The 17,812-nt window shown below is 36.5% G+C and overlaps 2 protein-coding genes across 2 annotated transcripts; both read right to left on the reverse strand.

Moving 5' to 3' along the window:
* Window positions 1–3,585: 3,585 nt before the first annotated feature.
* On the reverse strand, window positions 3,586–11,698 carry Claspin (claspin). Its single transcript, XM_043430530.1, has 11 exons — window positions 11,429–11,698; window positions 10,827–11,350; window positions 10,281–10,400; window positions 10,071–10,199; window positions 9,830–9,967; window positions 9,451–9,656; window positions 6,303–9,106; window positions 5,501–5,637; window positions 5,154–5,360; window positions 4,823–5,029; window positions 3,586–3,867 (listed from the first exon to the last, which is right to left on the reverse strand). The coding sequence occupies exons 1-11, from the start codon at window positions 11,451–11,453 to the stop codon at window positions 3,778–3,780; spliced, it is 4,587 nt and encodes a 1,528-aa protein (XP_043286465.1). The 5' UTR covers window positions 11,454–11,698; the 3' UTR covers window positions 3,586–3,777.
* Window positions 11,699–14,809: 3,111 nt separating this feature from the next.
* Window positions 14,810–17,750, reverse strand: LOC122417452 (actin, muscle). The gene is made up of 3 exons (XM_043430968.1): window positions 17,595–17,750; window positions 16,150–16,300; window positions 14,810–16,043 (listed from the first exon to the last, which is right to left on the reverse strand). The coding sequence occupies exons 2-3, from the start codon at window positions 16,273–16,275 to the stop codon at window positions 15,039–15,041; spliced, it is 1,131 nt and encodes a 376-aa protein (XP_043286903.1). The 5' UTR covers window positions 16,276–16,300; window positions 17,595–17,750; the 3' UTR covers window positions 14,810–15,038.
* Between the last annotated feature and the right edge of the window lie 62 nt (window positions 17,751–17,812).

Genomic DNA, 17,812 nt, shown 5'->3' on the forward strand with positions numbered 1-17,812 from the left:
TCGCGACCTCTACGAACTCCGTAGGTCAACGCATTAAAAAGATATTAATTATTTATTTTTTGATTTCATCAAAAAATGTTTCATATTGACAGTGACCTGATGAGGTACGCTCGGATGTTTTGTTATTCATTCCCTTAGAAATGTTTGTGTGATAAAGATGTGTTTCTTGAAACGTTAAATAAATAAGATAATCAAAATCTTGTGTGCGTTTATCGATCATCCCTTGTCCTGCATAACTCTAACACTTTTATATTTGTTCAAACCGCTCTCATGAAGGGATGCGTCGAGTAAAAAACTGGATTTCGAGGATTATTTTTACTCTTGTTTTTTTTTTTTTAATTTTCATGAATAAAAACCGGAATAATTTTCAGATTGAAAAAACAAATTGCACTTGAGCCTGATAGCCTGAGAGAAGAATGTGGTGCATGTAAATCTTGTGCCTGCAATTTGAGCAGGTGCATGCGTTTTCCCACATAAAAATTCCTACGTAGAGTTGAAATGACAATAAATAGACCTTCCAAATTTCACAAGTCTATTTTTTCCTTGTCACAAAAAAACCCCAAAAAATCCGGCTGTCACACGGGTTGACCTCTAAATATATATTCATTTTCTAATAGAACATCACAGTGAATTGGGAAATTGAAAAAAGGCCTCTTGTTCAGTCGGTTGCACATATAGATCTGAAAATGCAAGTATCCGAAGAGCTGTACTAGGGTATTTGAGTGGGTTGCACCGAAATGATCCGCGCATTGTTTTCGAAAGGTTTAGTATCATGAAAATGCCCATACTTCGAAACATTCATTACCGACTGTTCACTGTTTTCTCTGGTTGATTCGTAATGTTTGCCATACGTGAGCCAGCCGGTTCTACAACTGCCTCAAGCTAAAGGATGTGCATTATTGGATAGAATTACATTACACAAAGCTTCACTAACGCTCAGCATTATTGTATGACTTTCGCCCTGTTGCCCCCCCCCCCCTCTCGCATCGATGCGGGTATTTGGTATTCAGTTCAATGTGCCCAGAGCAAACTCAATGTTTACTTTTCATTCATACCAGAACCGAAAATCCGAACGTGTACCCGACTATTATGACCGGAAACCTTGCCAAATTACGGATTTTATTTAAATGTCAGTTTTTTTTTAAATCGTCCAAAACAAAGCTTTTGTAAACAAAACTTAACGAATTCTTTTGGTAGCTATGAAGGATACTCCGTAAAGTTGTATAGGTGTAAATATTTTTATCTTCTTCTACTATCGGAAAGATCGGATTTATATTGTTGTTCGTATAAACACATATAGTTGGGTTCGAATGCTTTGCTTTCGCAAGATTTGACAACACCGAGAAACCACGGAGAATTATGATTTGAGAGAAAATAAATGCAGTGTAGAGAATGAATACGTGGCCAACCGCCTGTAATTCGATCCGTCAACAGAAAGGGAGAGGTGAGAGAGAACACGTGGTTGTTGGCTCCTTTGGAAGGTCGGTTAACAAATAGCATTCGAAATTCATTTCAATATTCTTTCGTTACTTCAATCGAAGTCCAAAAAAATCCAATGAGGATTTTCGGAAAGAATCATTTCGTTTCATAAAATGTTATTGCTGATGCAGAGAATGATCGATTCGATGGGGCAGAAAAAACATAGCGTGAGTACGTTGCCCTATAATCGTTGACGAGCCAGTGAATTTTCAAATCACTCGATTCAATGCGATAAATGATTTGTTCCGAATTGGTTCTTTGATATTAGTAGAAGCTGTTACTAAAAAATTATTCAACCGATCTGGAACAATTTCTATATATACATGATGAAATAGTATCACTGCCAGCTTCTAAATAAAAATAGGTTGATTTTTTACTACCAATCTTTGACAGAAAACAAAAATTTTTCAAAATTGTTTCCAGAATTGTGATCTACGCGGAAAAGTACATCAGATAAACATAATCTGATAAATTATATGAATTGTTTAACCCATTAATGCGCAAAACGACAATTTTGGACACGCAATTTCGAGTACACTGTTTTAACGGAGAAGCAAAAGAAAGATTTTTCAAAATCAGATATAGGAGATTTTTGAGGGTGTTCTTGCAGAATCTGTCATTTATTTTGTAAAATTAATTCAAAATGTCTACTATTTTTGCGTTTCGAATAAAAGTCAAGAATTTTTAACGTTTTTGCTTCCTCATAGAGGTGATGATGAAAATATTTTTTTTCCAGTTTTCAATGTCAATGTGCTCAAAATGTTCCAAAACATCGAAAAATCATATCTAGAAAAAATGTCCGGATGTATGTGCGCCCGCGCGCGCGTGTGTGTGTGTGTGTGTTATTGCACTGCAAAATTTAAACGCTTATAACTCGAAAACGATTTGAGATACAGGGCTACCGTTTTGCATAGATGTTAATTTGAACAAGCTATTTCATTCTCTGATAATTTTGTCAGAATTTGAAAAAAAAAAATACGAATCCTATGACATTTTGAAATTTTTTAAAAAAGGTTGTCGACGCTCTAACTTCCGGAAATTTTAAGATTTATTACTAATTTTTTTTTTTATAAATAGCTTATCATAATAGGAAGATTGTTATTGAATTTGGGAAATATCGGTTGAGCGGTTTAAATTTTATGATTTTCGGAATTTTACGAAGATATGAGTTTTTCGAAAAATCGTTTGACCGCTTTAATTTTTGGAAATTTTGCAAGATATTGTGTATAAATCTACTTCCTCTATACTTTCCAGCAAAGTTGTCGGAATTATTTAATTTAATGTAAATAGAAAAAAAAAGAAAATTGAAAGTTGCGAATTATTTTTTCTGATGGCGCATCATTCAATTTTAGGAGCAGCATATAAGCCGAAAACAGTAACAAATTATTTTCTCAAGCTTTTAGAACAATGCTGAAAACTTTCTCTGTGAGGAAGCCAAAATGAAAAATATAGCGCCTCATAGAGTAAGCTTTGAGCATTGTGCATCTTGAGCACCGTGCATCTTGACCATCTTGAGGAAGCAATTTGCAAATTTTAATTTTCAGCATTTCTTTTCTTTCATATGGATTTTCGTTATTGTTGCTGCACTTCAATAACTATATCATGACTAGCAAAAGTGTCCTTAATATCTGATCTCTCCAGAACACTGGTTATGAAATCTTTTACTCTCTCAGTTTTTCTAAGACGGCGGTTTTTGCAAAATAGCATGATGTAAATTTTAATGATTTTTTTCTCCAAAAGTATCTACTGAATGAAAAAATTTATGTAGAACATAAAGTGTTGAGAACCAATCTAAAGAATCCGTGTGATTTTTTTTTAATTTTATAGTTATTTTTATATTTTTCAATTTTAACAATTTTTTGAAAAATTTCAAAAATTCTCAAAAAATTCACACGTATTTTTTTTCAACGAATTATGATAAAATATGAAATTTCCCAAAATCATTCCGAAAGTCATGATCTGCGAAAAGTATTACGTAGACGCGTTGTCATAATTTTGGTAAAGACACTAGACCAAGATTTAAAAAAAAAAAATCGCAGAATATGAAAATCTCTATATGCGAGTTCATAAAAGAGTCACAGGCATGAATCCGAAAAATACGAGAACTTTTCACAGGTACAAAAAACAATTTTTTTTATTTTACAACGACTTATAACTATCTCATAAAAATAATTGTTCTACTTTATTTACGAGCTATTATAACAATTAAAACTTGCTATTACTATAATTAACCTGGTTCTTTAAAAAATGGACCCTTCATATTTCAATGAACGTTTTTATCGGAAAAGAAAATCAATATCATTTTTTTCGCGTCGATCCAGCTCTTTCTATTTTTGCTTTTTTTGTTGATCGTGGTGTTAAACTTCCTGTCGATTTTCGTTTGTTACCCTGTAAAAACACATTATTGCTATTATGGTTGTTAATATCTACATTAATATTGTTAATATCTACGCGACTACAATTAAAAACTTTTGTGTATTAGAGATAAATTTTTCCCATCACATTTTGCTACAGACTCACAAAAATTTCAATTAGAAAAAGTTTAATCACAATAAGGCTAGTGAAAGCGTCGGAGACTTCGTGAAAATCAAGTTTAATAATGATTTTTCACGAAGTTTGACGAGTTTTATTAAATCGAAAACAATTTCATGACATTCAAAGTTCTTCGTGACTTTCTAGATTTTTTTTTAAGTATCCGGTACATTTTTATTTAAAAACTTGAATCATTTCGAAATAGAATTGGAAAATTAATAGTCTTGTAGTGCCTTTAATTTTTTAAATTGAGAAAATTCTGTCTCGAATCGTTGCTCCGGTAGAGTCCAATTCGGAGGATTCAATATGAGAACGGTAAATTATTACGATACAGTATTTTTAACAACTCTCGCGATCACTAAAGATTTTTTTTCGAAATTAGAATTAGCAGATTATTTTGGAATGGTATTCGTAGACAATCAGCATTTCCAAACATTGATGTTGTTAAACATGTTACCTACTTTGTGTGTGTGTGTGTGTGTGTGTGTGTGTGTGTGTGTGTGTCTAATTTAATGGACATGACACTACAGTAATTTATATTCTTATTTGAAAACAAATAATCACTAGTCCTAATATTGACTCGGATCTGAATTCGTCAGGAATAATTGAAATGAAAAACAGCAAGTTTTACAGAGACCACCCATCAAAAGCTAAGGAAAAACGTGACAAAAATTTCATATTATAATTAACGAGAGAACGAGATTATCTAGTCACGAAATGAAAATGTGTAGAAATGTCAAAACTGAAAGATTATAATTCGTCAAATTTTTTGACGTCTAGTTTTTGTAAAAATGTGAAAAACAGGAGGTACCTTCAATGTATCCAAAGAAATGTCTCCTGTTCGATTATTTTCATTCATTTTCGTAGGTTCTTCATCCGACGGATTCATTTGACCGAATACAAAATTTCGTGGATTTGCTTTTTTTATAACGGTTGTTTCCGTTTCTTTCAAGTGTACAGCCATTCGAGCCAAACACTCGTCCCCGCGTGCTAAAAACGATCCTCGAGAAACAGCTTTCTGGAGTAATATGGAAATAAAAATTTTGAAGAGTTAATGGCCAGAAAGCGTATAAAAGTTCGTACATTTTTAGAAATAATAGACCAATAGATTTTTTAATGAATCATGTTAGTAATTAACGTACACGTATAATTGTCCTACTCGAACCAAAGCTCTGAGTGTCCACTAAATCTAAAATAGTTCGTGAAGCAACCGGCTTCATAATCACAGGCTCGGATTGTTCCTTTTGAGAATTCTGAGAACTTTTGGTCCTTTTTAAAGCTTTCATTCCCAGGGTAAAAACTTGACTATCGGCTGCCAGTTCCTCAATCACCTCGTCGACATCAGTTTTCTGAAAATACGATAAGTGCGTGATTTTTACAACCTTCAAAACGAATTTACAAATATTTAAACAAAGTTTTAAGTCCGATAATATTCGTTTGTAGATAAGTATCGGAATGAAATTCAATGATTTTTCTAAAAAATTCGTACCGTTGTGCCTTCAAGGAATTTTTCACGTTCTATTTTTTCATTGAGCCAAGCTAAATCGGTTTCGTCTTCAACCATATCTCCATTTTCTCCACCATCTTCACCTGGAGGACCAAATTTGTCGTCATCCCCTAATTTATCTAGAAGTATAAATACCAAAAATTATTACAATCAATTGGTTGAAGTTTATCGTAAAGTATCTCTTCATGAATGTTTATTTGAAAACTCAAACTTAAATAAAGAACGGATTTAAATTTCTAAAATAATTTTTCAACCTATACGATATACTGATAATTTTTTTTTATAAACAATTTTTTGACAGCGAAAAATTTCTCACCAGGAAGGCACACAATGCTGTCGTTCGAACTATTGACTTTTATTTATGATTTCTAAAGTGTAGATATTGAAGTATTACGGATGTTGTGCACTTCCTGTATGCTCTTATACAAAAAACTTTTTGACCTCGCAGATCAAGGAAATGATATTAATATCATTCGTTCCTATAGAAAAAATCAATAATTTTCAAATTTCCACAATAGAGAGCATTCAATATTGAAAAGATTAATTTACCTACCAAATTAAATGTATTTACAATTTCCGTTAAAGAAATTATCTCAGTCATAAAATTAATTAAGGAATATCAATTCTGATGGAGAACACTTGTTAGGTGAACTATTTGTTAGGTTTTAGATGGAATCCAGAATTTTTTTCATTTATGTACTCGTACATCTATGAATGCGAGCAAAACAGAACAGCAAAACGAAACATGGAATACGAAAGAAGATTCGGAGTAAAAATGGATTACCTATATTTTTCCACTTGAACTTTCTCTCTCGACCACTGCCATCAGTGTGAAGGTCTCCGTCGTCGAACAACAATTCTTGCAGCATTCTAACCTCCCGCTGATCGTCATCGTGAACTCGACGCATGTGAATTTTTTCTAATTGATCTCTCATTTGATTTTCGTCGATTTCCTCCTCATCGGCTTCTTCAAATTCAAGTCGATCTAATCCTTTTTCGTCCTCGTCCTCGGAGCCCCATTCGCTCTCACTGAGTTCGGCTTCGGCCTCGAGAAACGTTGCAGCAACTTTCTTAATATCCTTTTTTGGAACAACAACAATTTCGTTTTCTTCAGAGTCATAATCGACGTATTTCTCGTCATTTTTCGAAACTTCTTCCTCGTCCTTCTCTTCATCGGAGAATTCCTCATCGTCGGACAAATTTAACTGCTGTACTTTCCGTTTTTTCATACTTTTCGATGCATTTTCGTCCTCCGAATTGTCATCCTCAGACGATGATTTAACCCGGAGACTACTATATTTTGATTTCGTAATTTCCTTCGAAGCCACATCGTCACCGGAATCTTCCGAATCGGGGTCCATAGTGAGACGTATATCCTGTGAATCCTCATTAATATTTTTCCCATCTTCATCCCCGTCCAAATCCAAAATCTGGGAAGTAAACGTGCCGGAACAAAGTCCCAAAAGTTGTGTTTCCGTAACTTTTTCACTCGTCGAAATTCCCATCGGATCAATCGAATCTTTTGTCTCGTTTTCTAAACCAGTAAATTTTCCGGAGCACAGTCCCATCAGTTCGTCATCGTTGACCACGCTAGTCGGGTCTTCGAACAGTTTTTTTTGTAAATTTGATCGTTTGTCTTTGTCGCAAGAAATGGGCGATTCTTTCAAACCGATCGGCGTTTTTTCGCTAAAAGATCCGGAAATTCGGGAGCTTCCGAAAGAAATATCGGCTGGACTTTCTTTCGGGCTGTTGTACGAAGTGTTCAAACCTGTCAATTGAGTTATGGGCGATACAAAGCGAAGAGCGTTGACAGCTGTTAAGGGAGTTTTGCAAAGTTGGCTCCGAGCGTCTGCTTGATCACGTGGTAGAATTTGCGAGAGTGGAAATTCTGCCTCGTTGTCACTTGACCAATCGTCGCGTTCCGATGCGAACATGTCGACGTCCGTTTTCGTACGTTCCAGTATTTTTCCGCCACTATCAGTCTCAGACAACCGATCGGGCTGAGAGTTTGAATCGTCATCGAAAGGTTTAACGATACGAGTCCTTCGAGGCTGTTTCAAACTTTCCGAGTCTGAACAATTCTCCTGTGTATCTTCGTCGTTATCAACTCTTAAGGATATATTGTCTTCCTCGTCGTCGATATCTTCCTCATCTTCCTCGTCCTCTTCGAGACTAACCTCAGCTTCTTCGTCCGCGAATTCACGAAGCTTTCTTTTCTTACGTTTTTCAGCCGGCATGTCATCCACTTCCGGTTCGCTCTCCGTCGTCCCTTCCTCTTCATCCAGCTCAATGACTTCCTCCTCTTCCTTCTCACTTTTCTCTTCGTCTTCATTCTCTTCCTCAGCGCGATTTTCTTCTCTCCGTTGTGCCTCTAACTCCCATTCTTTGTCTCGCTTCATCGCCATTTTTTGAATCAAATCCATTTTCAACCTTTTATATTTGGCTCCGGGTTTTTGTAATTCCTTTTCAGTGAATCCTCCGACAGGAATTTTGTACGGTAAAATTTCTTCCACGACTTTGAGACCATGCGGCGTTTGTTCGGTCCTCATAACACTCACGGAACTCTGCACTTCTTTGGGCTTGTTGATAGTCGAATGTCTGAAAAAACGATCACGCAACGATTGGATGCCTTCCTTGTCGGGCTTTGCGTCATTTGTTAGGTCGATCATCATTCCCGGCGAGCCACGCAATTTCGGTTGAATTTTTGACAACGTGGAGAGAATTTTTTTTTTCGTATCCAATGTTTTCGAGCCTGAAGATACTTCGTCAAAGTCTGGGAGTGGAAGACCGATCACATCACCGAAAACAGATTTCGTAGGATCTTTAGTAATTTCCGAGTTATCGGTGGAATTCTCGCGAACCTTTGATGATATTTCACGCTCGTTCAATTTCGCGTATTCTTTATTACTTATAATAGGAGTTTCTGATATATTGAACAAGTCATTCGAAGGATCTGCATCATTTTTCTCATTTATTTTTTCCTTCTCCCAGATTTGCGGTATCTCAGAACCAGTGATTTTCAAAACTGTATCATTTTCATTAAAATCATCGCTCGATTCGTTATTTTTTTCCAACGAATGTATTCCCTCGTCAACGTTTTCCTGATCTACTTCGATATTTAGACGCCTTTCTGAATTGGTGGCACACTCCGATACGATCATCGCGTCCTTTGGCGGTGAATCGACGCCTTCGTCGTAGTCTCTCGGAAATAACTTCCTTGGTACATTTCCTTCCCTGATTCCTTGTTTTGTTTCTTTTGTCTTTTTTGGCAGATCCAATTTGACAGAATATTCATTGTCGTCCTCTTTTGATTCCACGCTTATATCTCTTTCCAATGGCTCGTCAATAAATAATTTTCGCGGTACTCCAATCTCCGTTCCGGCCTGCTGTATTATTTCTTTTTTATTGTGCGCGTTTTGTAGGTCATTTTTGAAAATGTTTTGTGTCTCTTCTATTGGCGGTTGATCGTTGGAGCCCGGCGTTTCATTCAACAGGTTTGAACTCAATGGTGTACATGTGATCTCCTCTTCCGAATCTGATGATTTAAAAAAGGCCTCAGCTTCTTTTTCCTTTTCTTCCAACGCTTTGCTATACATGCAAAAAATTCATACATTTAAGTAAACCTATTTGACGCATCCATATAATGGAAACAAATTTACTCATACCAATGATTTTGTTCTATTTCATTTTCAGTACGCTTCAGTGAAATTTCTGTTGTCATAATAAAGCTTTATTCGTCAAATTGCAACAATGATTGGAGCTTTGCAGATTTTCTCGAATCATCCACTACTGAAATTTTGACTGTATACAACTTTCATGACAAGAACCATCTTTGATGACGTTCTAGCAATTGTCTTTTCCCATTTTTTTTTGTTGCTATCAATTTCTTGTTTCTATCACTTACTACAGCTCGACAATGAACGTTTACCAACCTGACAATTTCAGAGGACATTTTTACTTTCAAAGCCGTGGTCAAACCCTCGGGCAAAGGAATTACTTTTTTTCTGTTTAGAAAATCCTGCAGGGTGCGCTGCTTTGGCACGTGATAAGGCAAGGAAATTGCTGAGTTTCGTATGAGTCTTTGCGTTTCACTGTGAATTTGACGCATTGCCTCGTCTTTTGCAGCTCGGACAGAACCCTAAAATTATTTTTCTTCCTATTTAACGTAAAATTTAGGTAAAAAAATTCCGTAAATATTCAGAAGAATGGATAAATATTCTGAATATTTACCAAAAATTCGTTAACACTCGTTTCTTTTTTTTCTGCGAATGTCAAGATTCAACTCAAAAACTTTGAGAAAAAAATACTCACCGATCGTTTTTTTGCCTTTTTTCCACTTTCTTTCCCAGGTACTAGATTTTCAGTTTCTTCATTAAAAGATTCTTTGGTATCTTGATGTTGTGTGTCTTCTTCCGAATCCGTATCAACCAAGTTGATAGATTTTGACGTCTGAAAAAAGTGTTCATTGCATTCACTTGTATTTCTTCCACTGTCTTGATGAGATAATCGCCAAACCTTGCCGAGAGGTAAGTATTTGAAATTGATTACTCACTTGTTTAGATTTTCCATCTTTTGTTTTTTTTTTACGATGAATTTTTTTTTTCTTTACAGTTGGGGAGGTTCGATGCAAACTATTGTCATATTCAGATTCAGAATCCAAGATGCTATTGAGTTTCGGCTCCTGACAGGAAAATCAATTTGTTTGCATGTAATCGATGTAAAAGTTTTTCAGGACAAACAAGGAAATTTTTTAGAACCTTACCGATTTGTTTCTGTTTCTAAACGTAGCTTCGTTATGACTCTCAACTTGTATTGAATCTGACTGATCAGGGTCATCCGCGTCAGCTGAATCTGAGTCTATGATGGTGCAGAACTTCAGTTTCTGCAAAGACATCCAAATTTGAATCGCAGATTGTGCTAACAACTAATTTTTCCACTTCCACTTAGCTACTTCAAGCATTGCCTAAGTTTTTGGAATTTTTATTGATCATACCAGATTAGTGAACTCTAAGAGTTTCTATTGAATTTATCATCAGAGTAATTTGAGTATTAAGTTTATTTTTAGTTCTTCCTTCAAACATTTATAAATTTAATTATGAATAGTGAAGGAATTTAAATGTTCTGATTAAGTACAAAAATTATGACATTTATTGTTGCAGAAGTAATAAATCTACCGTGGGTTCAATTGAATCCTTGGAAACTAAAATACTCTGATTCATAAAGAAACAGTTATGGTAATGCAGGAAGATATGCACTTGTACAATTATTATTATATTTCAAAACAAGAATCAAAACAAATTTAGCTTACCGAAGATTTGGCAGTAGTATTTTGATCCAAGTCTTCACTTTTGTTTTCATTGTTAACATTCACATTAGTTCTATCAAGAATACCGTCTTCATCAGAGTCGCTCTCGACGAACTTCCTTGAATTTTGAATTTTGGTAGCAAAATCTGGTTTAACGGAGACACTGTTGTCATTAACCAATGAAGAATCTTCCAATTTACTTTCAAATCCGAGTTTTTCGAAGGATGACAAAGTTGGATTTTCTTCTTCCTCAGAATCACTATCCAAAAATGTTTTATATTTTTTCTTTCTTCTGTCACCAATATTGTCGTCCACAATATTATGTTCATCTTCTTCTTCAGTATTTTCCTTCACTCTGGTTTTAAGGTTAACATCGTCGAGGTGTGAATTTTGATCCTCCGAGAACTTTGTATTTTGATCCTCATTCGAAAGAGTATTTTTTGCGGGGTTGCTTGTTGCAAAATTTTCCGTAGTTTCTTCATCGCCTAAGCCGACTGTAGCGGTACTATTTTCACACAAACCTGTCGCTGAAAAAACACTTTCTGTGCAGTCTGTTTTGACACCGCTGAAATGTTTAATGTTTTTAACCTCAAAGTTCGACTTACCATTTGATTCCATTGTACTAAGCATTTCAAGAGCTATTTATTTGATTAACTTGTAAAAAATTATGAATAAATATTTATCAAGAGTAATTATTTTTATTAAAAACTACTTTCACGTTCGCGAAAATTTCGAAAAAAAAACATTCGCCCGTCAGCGTACTACTTGGTACTACTTTAGACCGATTCACCGTAAAAAGCGCGCCAAATTCCCGACTCTCGGCGGTATTGGCGGCAACGACAACATCTGACTTCTTTGGCAACGATGCGATGACGATGAGTTGCGTTGCCGAGTTACTAGGAGGTCCCTGAATCATGCGGCACAGAGCAACAGTTTAATTAATTGGAAAACACCCTCGGGTTTACTCGGACATCTTTGATTTTGCGAGAAAAATTAAAGTTACACCTCGTTCTCTCATAAAAAATGAGGGTATGACGTATAGTAACTCGATCATCACATATTTTCTTTCAAATATCGAGTCACATCAGAATGAATCATGTAACAGGATTTTTACCGACCGAACATCTTGAGGCCGTTGTAAAAGCGCGAGGCAATATCTGTTAGATTTGCGGTCGGTAAAAATTATGTTACATATATGTACGGTCTGTACGGTTTATTCCAAATGGCTTGATATTTGAAAAAAAAATCAAAACCTAAAACCAAATATAAGAAAAGACCTTAGTTTCGATAATTTTTATTTTGAGCACATGATTTTTTATTATTCCTCAGACTCTGGACTTTAATTTATTCTCACTATATTTCGCAGTTCACACAACGTTTCGTCATCGCATCAAGAGTATTTAAACAAATTCTTTACTCTTTTAATAATCAATCGGGATAACTTATTGAAGAACATTGAATTTGCTTGACAGCAGTTTTTTTTTAACGCTGTAAATATGTGGGAGACCGGATGACCTCAAAAATCATGTAAATTTTTATTTTCATTTTAATTTTTCATATTTTTTATTAAATTAAAGGAAAATAAAATTCATTCTAAATTTCTTACTTTTTAATGTTGTTCCTATTTTTCTTTTGTTTCAAAATTTCGTTTTTGCTTCCTCATAGAGGAAGCTATGTGATGAAATTTTTTTTTTTTCCAGTTTTCAATGTCAATGTGCTCAAAATGTCCGAAAACATCGAAAAATCATATCCAGAAAAAATGTCCGGATGTGTGTGTGTGCGTGTATGTTATGGCACTGCAAAATTAAAACGCTTATAACTCGGAAACGGTTTGAGATACAAGGCTACCGTTTTTCACAGATATTAATCTATACAAGCTCTCCATTCTCTGATAATTTTGTCAGAATTTGAAAAAAAAAAAATACGAATCCTACGACGTTTTGAAATTTTCGTAAAAAGGGTGTCGACGCTCTAACTTCCGGAAATTTTAAGATTTATTACTAATTTTTTTTTTTATAAATAGCTTATCATAATAGGAAGATTGTTATTGAATTTGGGGAATATCGGTTGAGCGGTTTAAATTTTATGATTTTCGGAATTTTACGAAGATATGAGTTTTTCGAAAAATCGTCTGACCGCTTCAATTTTAGGAAATTTTGTAAGATATTGTCTATAAGTCTGTACTTCCTCTATACTTTCCAGCAAAGTTGTCGAAATTATTTAATTTCAATGTAAATAGAAAAACGATGAAAATTGAAAGTTGCAAACTGTTTTTTCTGATGGCTCGTCATTTAGCTTTCTTTTTTATGAATTTAAACAAAGAGATAAATTAAAGTTAGTAAAAAAAGGTAGAGAAAACACATTATTTCCTTGTATACAAAAAAAAAAATACTCCAAATTAAAATTTGCAAATTGCTTCCTCAAGATGGTCAAGAGAAAGCAATTTGCAAATTTTTTTTGTTCTTTTTATATAAATTTATACAAATGCACAACTGCTTCTCAAAAGGAACGTTAAGGTGCAATTTTTTAATTCTAAAAAAACTGCAGTAAATTTCGCAGTGTTTGAATGCAAAAAATAGACTCCTCAAAAATTCTGAAAATAAAAAATGTATTTTTCTGAAACTCGTCTTTGAATCGTAAATTTTGAAGTAATTAAAAATAGGAAAACTAATTATATAATTGATTGATGCACGAACGACGAAGCTTTCTGGGTATTTGTCAAAGCCGAAGAGGTTGCAGCGCCAGAATAAACGAACGGAAATCGCGTGATCAGTAAAAAAAAGGTAAGGCGACAGCAAAACAGATGGAAAGAAAGAGAGGAAAAGAAATCGTGAATACGAAAATTTGGGAAGGAGAAGAAGAATAAAAAGTAAAAGCTGCGTAAGCCTCTTTCGCTCTCTCACCGAACTTAAAACCGTCTCGGTGGGGGCCTTCTAAGGCTTGCTTCGCAGCTGTGCTTGTCTTGCAATAATGATAGAGATAGACGAAGAGAAAGAGCTTCGAAACGGTTATGGCATCCGAAGCTCGGCAGGGACCGTTCGAAGATCTCTATTTTTACTATCCCTTAATTTGTACCCGGGTTTTGCTGCGCGTGTTTCTTCTCAGCGTTGGTCTGGCACGTGGCACACACATGTGGATGAATTCGAGACCCGTGATCCCGGCAGGGCTCCCATGAAGAAAATTCAACGCGCGATGACAAAGAAGATCTTCAATCAACCGTTCGAATTAAATGGAAAAATTATTCGACAAAAGAATGCACAGACGTGGAACGATGTTAAACGGAGAGGGAAATAAATTGATTCTCTATTTCCATCGTCACCTTCTGAAGTGGGAGACGAAACAAAATTCAATAATAATTGCATAATCGAGCGTAGAGATAAGTAAAAATGACGGGAGAGCAAAAAAAAATCATGGCAATCGATATTTCCATGGACTCTGATACCTTTTGTTTGTATGGAATACGATTATTTATTATTATTATTATCATTATTATAGTATCATTAAGATGTATAATGAGAGAAAAATACGCCGGGCAGCAATATGAGCCAGCGACGACGAGTCCGTATATTCCGTACGTCTTTTATCGGGTTTCTTGTTTGTTTTTTCATCATCCGTTTTGACAATCGACAACAATCAATGAATCGTGTTTTGCAAAATGGGCCAGGGGGGAGGGGCGAGGGGGAGGGGGGGGGGATGCCGGTCAGGGGACAAGGACGCATTTGACGAATAAACGGTGGAGCGAGAAACGCGTTCTTGTGAAATAAAGATGGACGCTTTGACAAAAGTAAAACTTGAGGACTAAAAGTAATAATAAATTAATGTTAATAACAAATAGTCATGTTGTATAAACTACAAAGTACAATACAGTCTGATAAATGTGTGTAATAAAGGCACTTGAATAATCGTTACGTTTTCCTTATTTTCCTCTTAATTTTTAGGCTTTTCTTGGTTTTTTGCAAACTTTTCCCGTGTGTGTGTGTTTTTTGATTTTTCGTTTCGTAGCTTAAGTACTCCCTTCCATGTCTCTCTCTCTTTGGTTGGATAATGCGTATACGCGCGATCGAGTGTCCCTTTGTGTTTTCTTTTGTTTTCTTTTTTGTTTCGATTTTTTGATTTAGATGTTTTCGTTTTGATCGTGAGCCGTTAGGACCCAGGCATAAAAGAAGATATATTATAAGCGAGGTGGATGTGCGGATAGCGGCCGTTAACGTCAGCTTAGAAACATTTGCGGTGAACGATACCGGGGCCGGACTCGTCGTACTCCTGCTTGGAGATCCACATCTGCTGGAAGGTGGACAGGGAGGCGAGGATCGATCCACCGATCCATACGGAGTATTTCCTCTCGGGTGGTGCGATGATCTTGATCTTGATGGTCGAGGGAGCCAGGGCGGTGATTTCCTTCTGCATACGGTCAGCGATACCGGGGTACATGGTGGTACCACCGGAAAGTACGGTGTTGGCGTACAGATCCTTACGGATGTCGACGTCGCACTTCATGATCGAGTTGTAAACGGTCTCGTGGATACCGCACGATTCCATTCCCAAGAAGGAAGGCTGGAAGAGGGCCTCGGGACAACGGAACCTCTCGTTACCGATCGTGATTACCTGACCGTCCGGAAGCTCGTAGCTCTTCTCGAGGGAGGTGCTCGCAGCTGCGGTAGCCATTTCCTGCTCGAAGTCGAGGGCGACGTAGCAGAGCTTCTCCTTGATGTCGCGAACGATTTCTCGCTCGGCGGTGGTCGTGAAGGAGTATCCTCTCTCGGTAAGGATCTTCATGAGGTAGTCGGTCAAATCGCGACCAGCCAAGTCCAGACGGAGGATGGCATGGGGAAGGGCATAACCTTCGTAGATGGGCACGGTGTGGGAAACACCGTCTCCGGAGTCGAGAACGATACCGGTGGTACGACCGGAAGCGTACAGGGAGAGGACGGCCTGGATGGCGACGTACATGGCCGGGCTGTTGAACGTCTCGAACATGATTTGGGTCATCTTCTCACGATTGGCCTTGGGGTTGAGGGGAGCCTCGGTCAAGAGGACCGGGTGTTCCTCCGGTGCGACGCGGAGCTCGTTGTAGAAGGTGTGATGCCAGATCTTCTCCATGTCGTCCCAGTTGGTGATGATTCCGTGCTCAATGGGGTATTTCAGGGTGAGGATACCTCTCTTGCTCTGGGCCTCGTCGCCGACGTACGAGTCTTTTTGACCCATACCGACCATGACACCCTGTCAGTGCAAATTTACCAATTAGTCAATTAGCATTCTCATTTTTCTTATCATCACTCAACTGAGGAAACTTTGATCAACATTTTAGATAGAATTGTCGGTATACCTGGTGACGAGGGCGTCCAACGATGCTGGGGAACACGGCTCGCGGAGCATCGTCTCCGGCGAATCCGGCCTTGCACATACCGGAACCATTGTCCACGACCAACGCCGCAACATCATCGTCACACATCTTGATTGATTTATGTGATTACGTTCTGCAAATAGAAATTCAACATTTTTTCGTCACTTTTAATTTTCGGCTTTTCTCACTTTACATTAAATTGCTTGTTAATCAAGTCGGAGAACAAGTACTCTCGATAGAATTATTTTTAATGATTCTCGCACACTTTTTGTAATGAAATAGCAGCTTTTCCATTGCCTCTTTCCTCTCTTTTTTTTTTTTTTTGAATGTATTCTAACCTCATTGACTTTATTTAAAAAACTGCAATTCCGATCTAAGTGAGGACATAATAAATAAATGATTCAAATTTATCCGGTTTCGACATGATTTTTTGAATTTAGAAATCTACTCAGTAGCTCTGTGGTTACTGATGCAATTCGCTATTCAGTTTTAATCGATACGACTTTATAGTTTCGAAACATATTATTGTTCGAATGAAACGATTGACAGCAATCCGTTGTTTTTTACGAATTCCGATTTTTTTATTTTTATTTTTTTTTTATTTTCAGCAATTCCGTATTCGAATCCAACTTGAAAGTAACTCTCGAAAATATATTCACTCGAGGATTTGATAAACGAAAAATGTTAGCTTTGAATATTCGATTCTTAAATTGTTCTATTTAATACACGACCAATCCTTTTTTCATGGCACTGCTTTGTTTTTCTTTGTTCAACGGATCAAATGTGAAGCTCGTCCAAAATCACTTAATCGCACTTCACAAATATCCAATAAAAAGTGAACGTTTCATTGACATCGTCACCTCGAAAAAAATGTAATTAAAAAAATCGACGAACAATTATCGCGAAACGAACTTTTTCATTGGAGAATATTCCGACTAAATCGAAACAACGATTTATAAGTAAATCAATTATAATATAAACTGTTAATGAAAATGAAAACTCTTGATAATCGATAACTTCGGAAGAAAAAATCGAGACTTTCATCAGTAAATACGTATCCGCAACTTTTTAGATCATCATAGCCTTTCAGGCCCCGATTTTAAAGATTGTAAAAAAAATATTTCGGAAACATTCGATAATTCGCACTACTGAGTTTCACTTATTAAAATCGTTGATTTTTTAAAAATGAGTTGAACTCGAAACAAGCACTCGCGTAAAACATAAAAAAAATAATCACGCACACTCACACTCGGAAAAATAATAAAATGAACGATTTTTAATGGGAAAAAGGCGAATGTAAGATCGAAAAGATCGAGAATATCGATGTTAAAGAAGTATGAATAAAAAAACGTACGATATACGAAGGCGAATGAGAGAAATCGAGAGACTGAGAAAAATATAATTGAGAATGAGAGAAAGGCTTGTACCGTGGAGCGAGTGTAAAAATCGGCGACGCGCTTTTGAGGGCTTTTGTCTTGCAAGGGAGCAAGCAGCGAGTGGCGAACTGCAGCCGATGTGGGATCCCTTTATCCATATCGGTCTGAGGCCAAAAATAGCGATCCGCCCCTTACATGGAAGTCCGTTGATTTTTAAGCATCGGGGGGCGCCTCTGGTGAAACGCTCGCACATAGTCCTTAGTCTACCC

This window comes from Venturia canescens, chromosome 10 (genome assembly GCF_019457755.1).
Source record: "Venturia canescens isolate UGA chromosome 10, ASM1945775v1, whole genome shotgun sequence".
NCBI lineage: Eukaryota > Metazoa > Arthropoda > Insecta > Hymenoptera > Ichneumonidae > Venturia > Venturia canescens.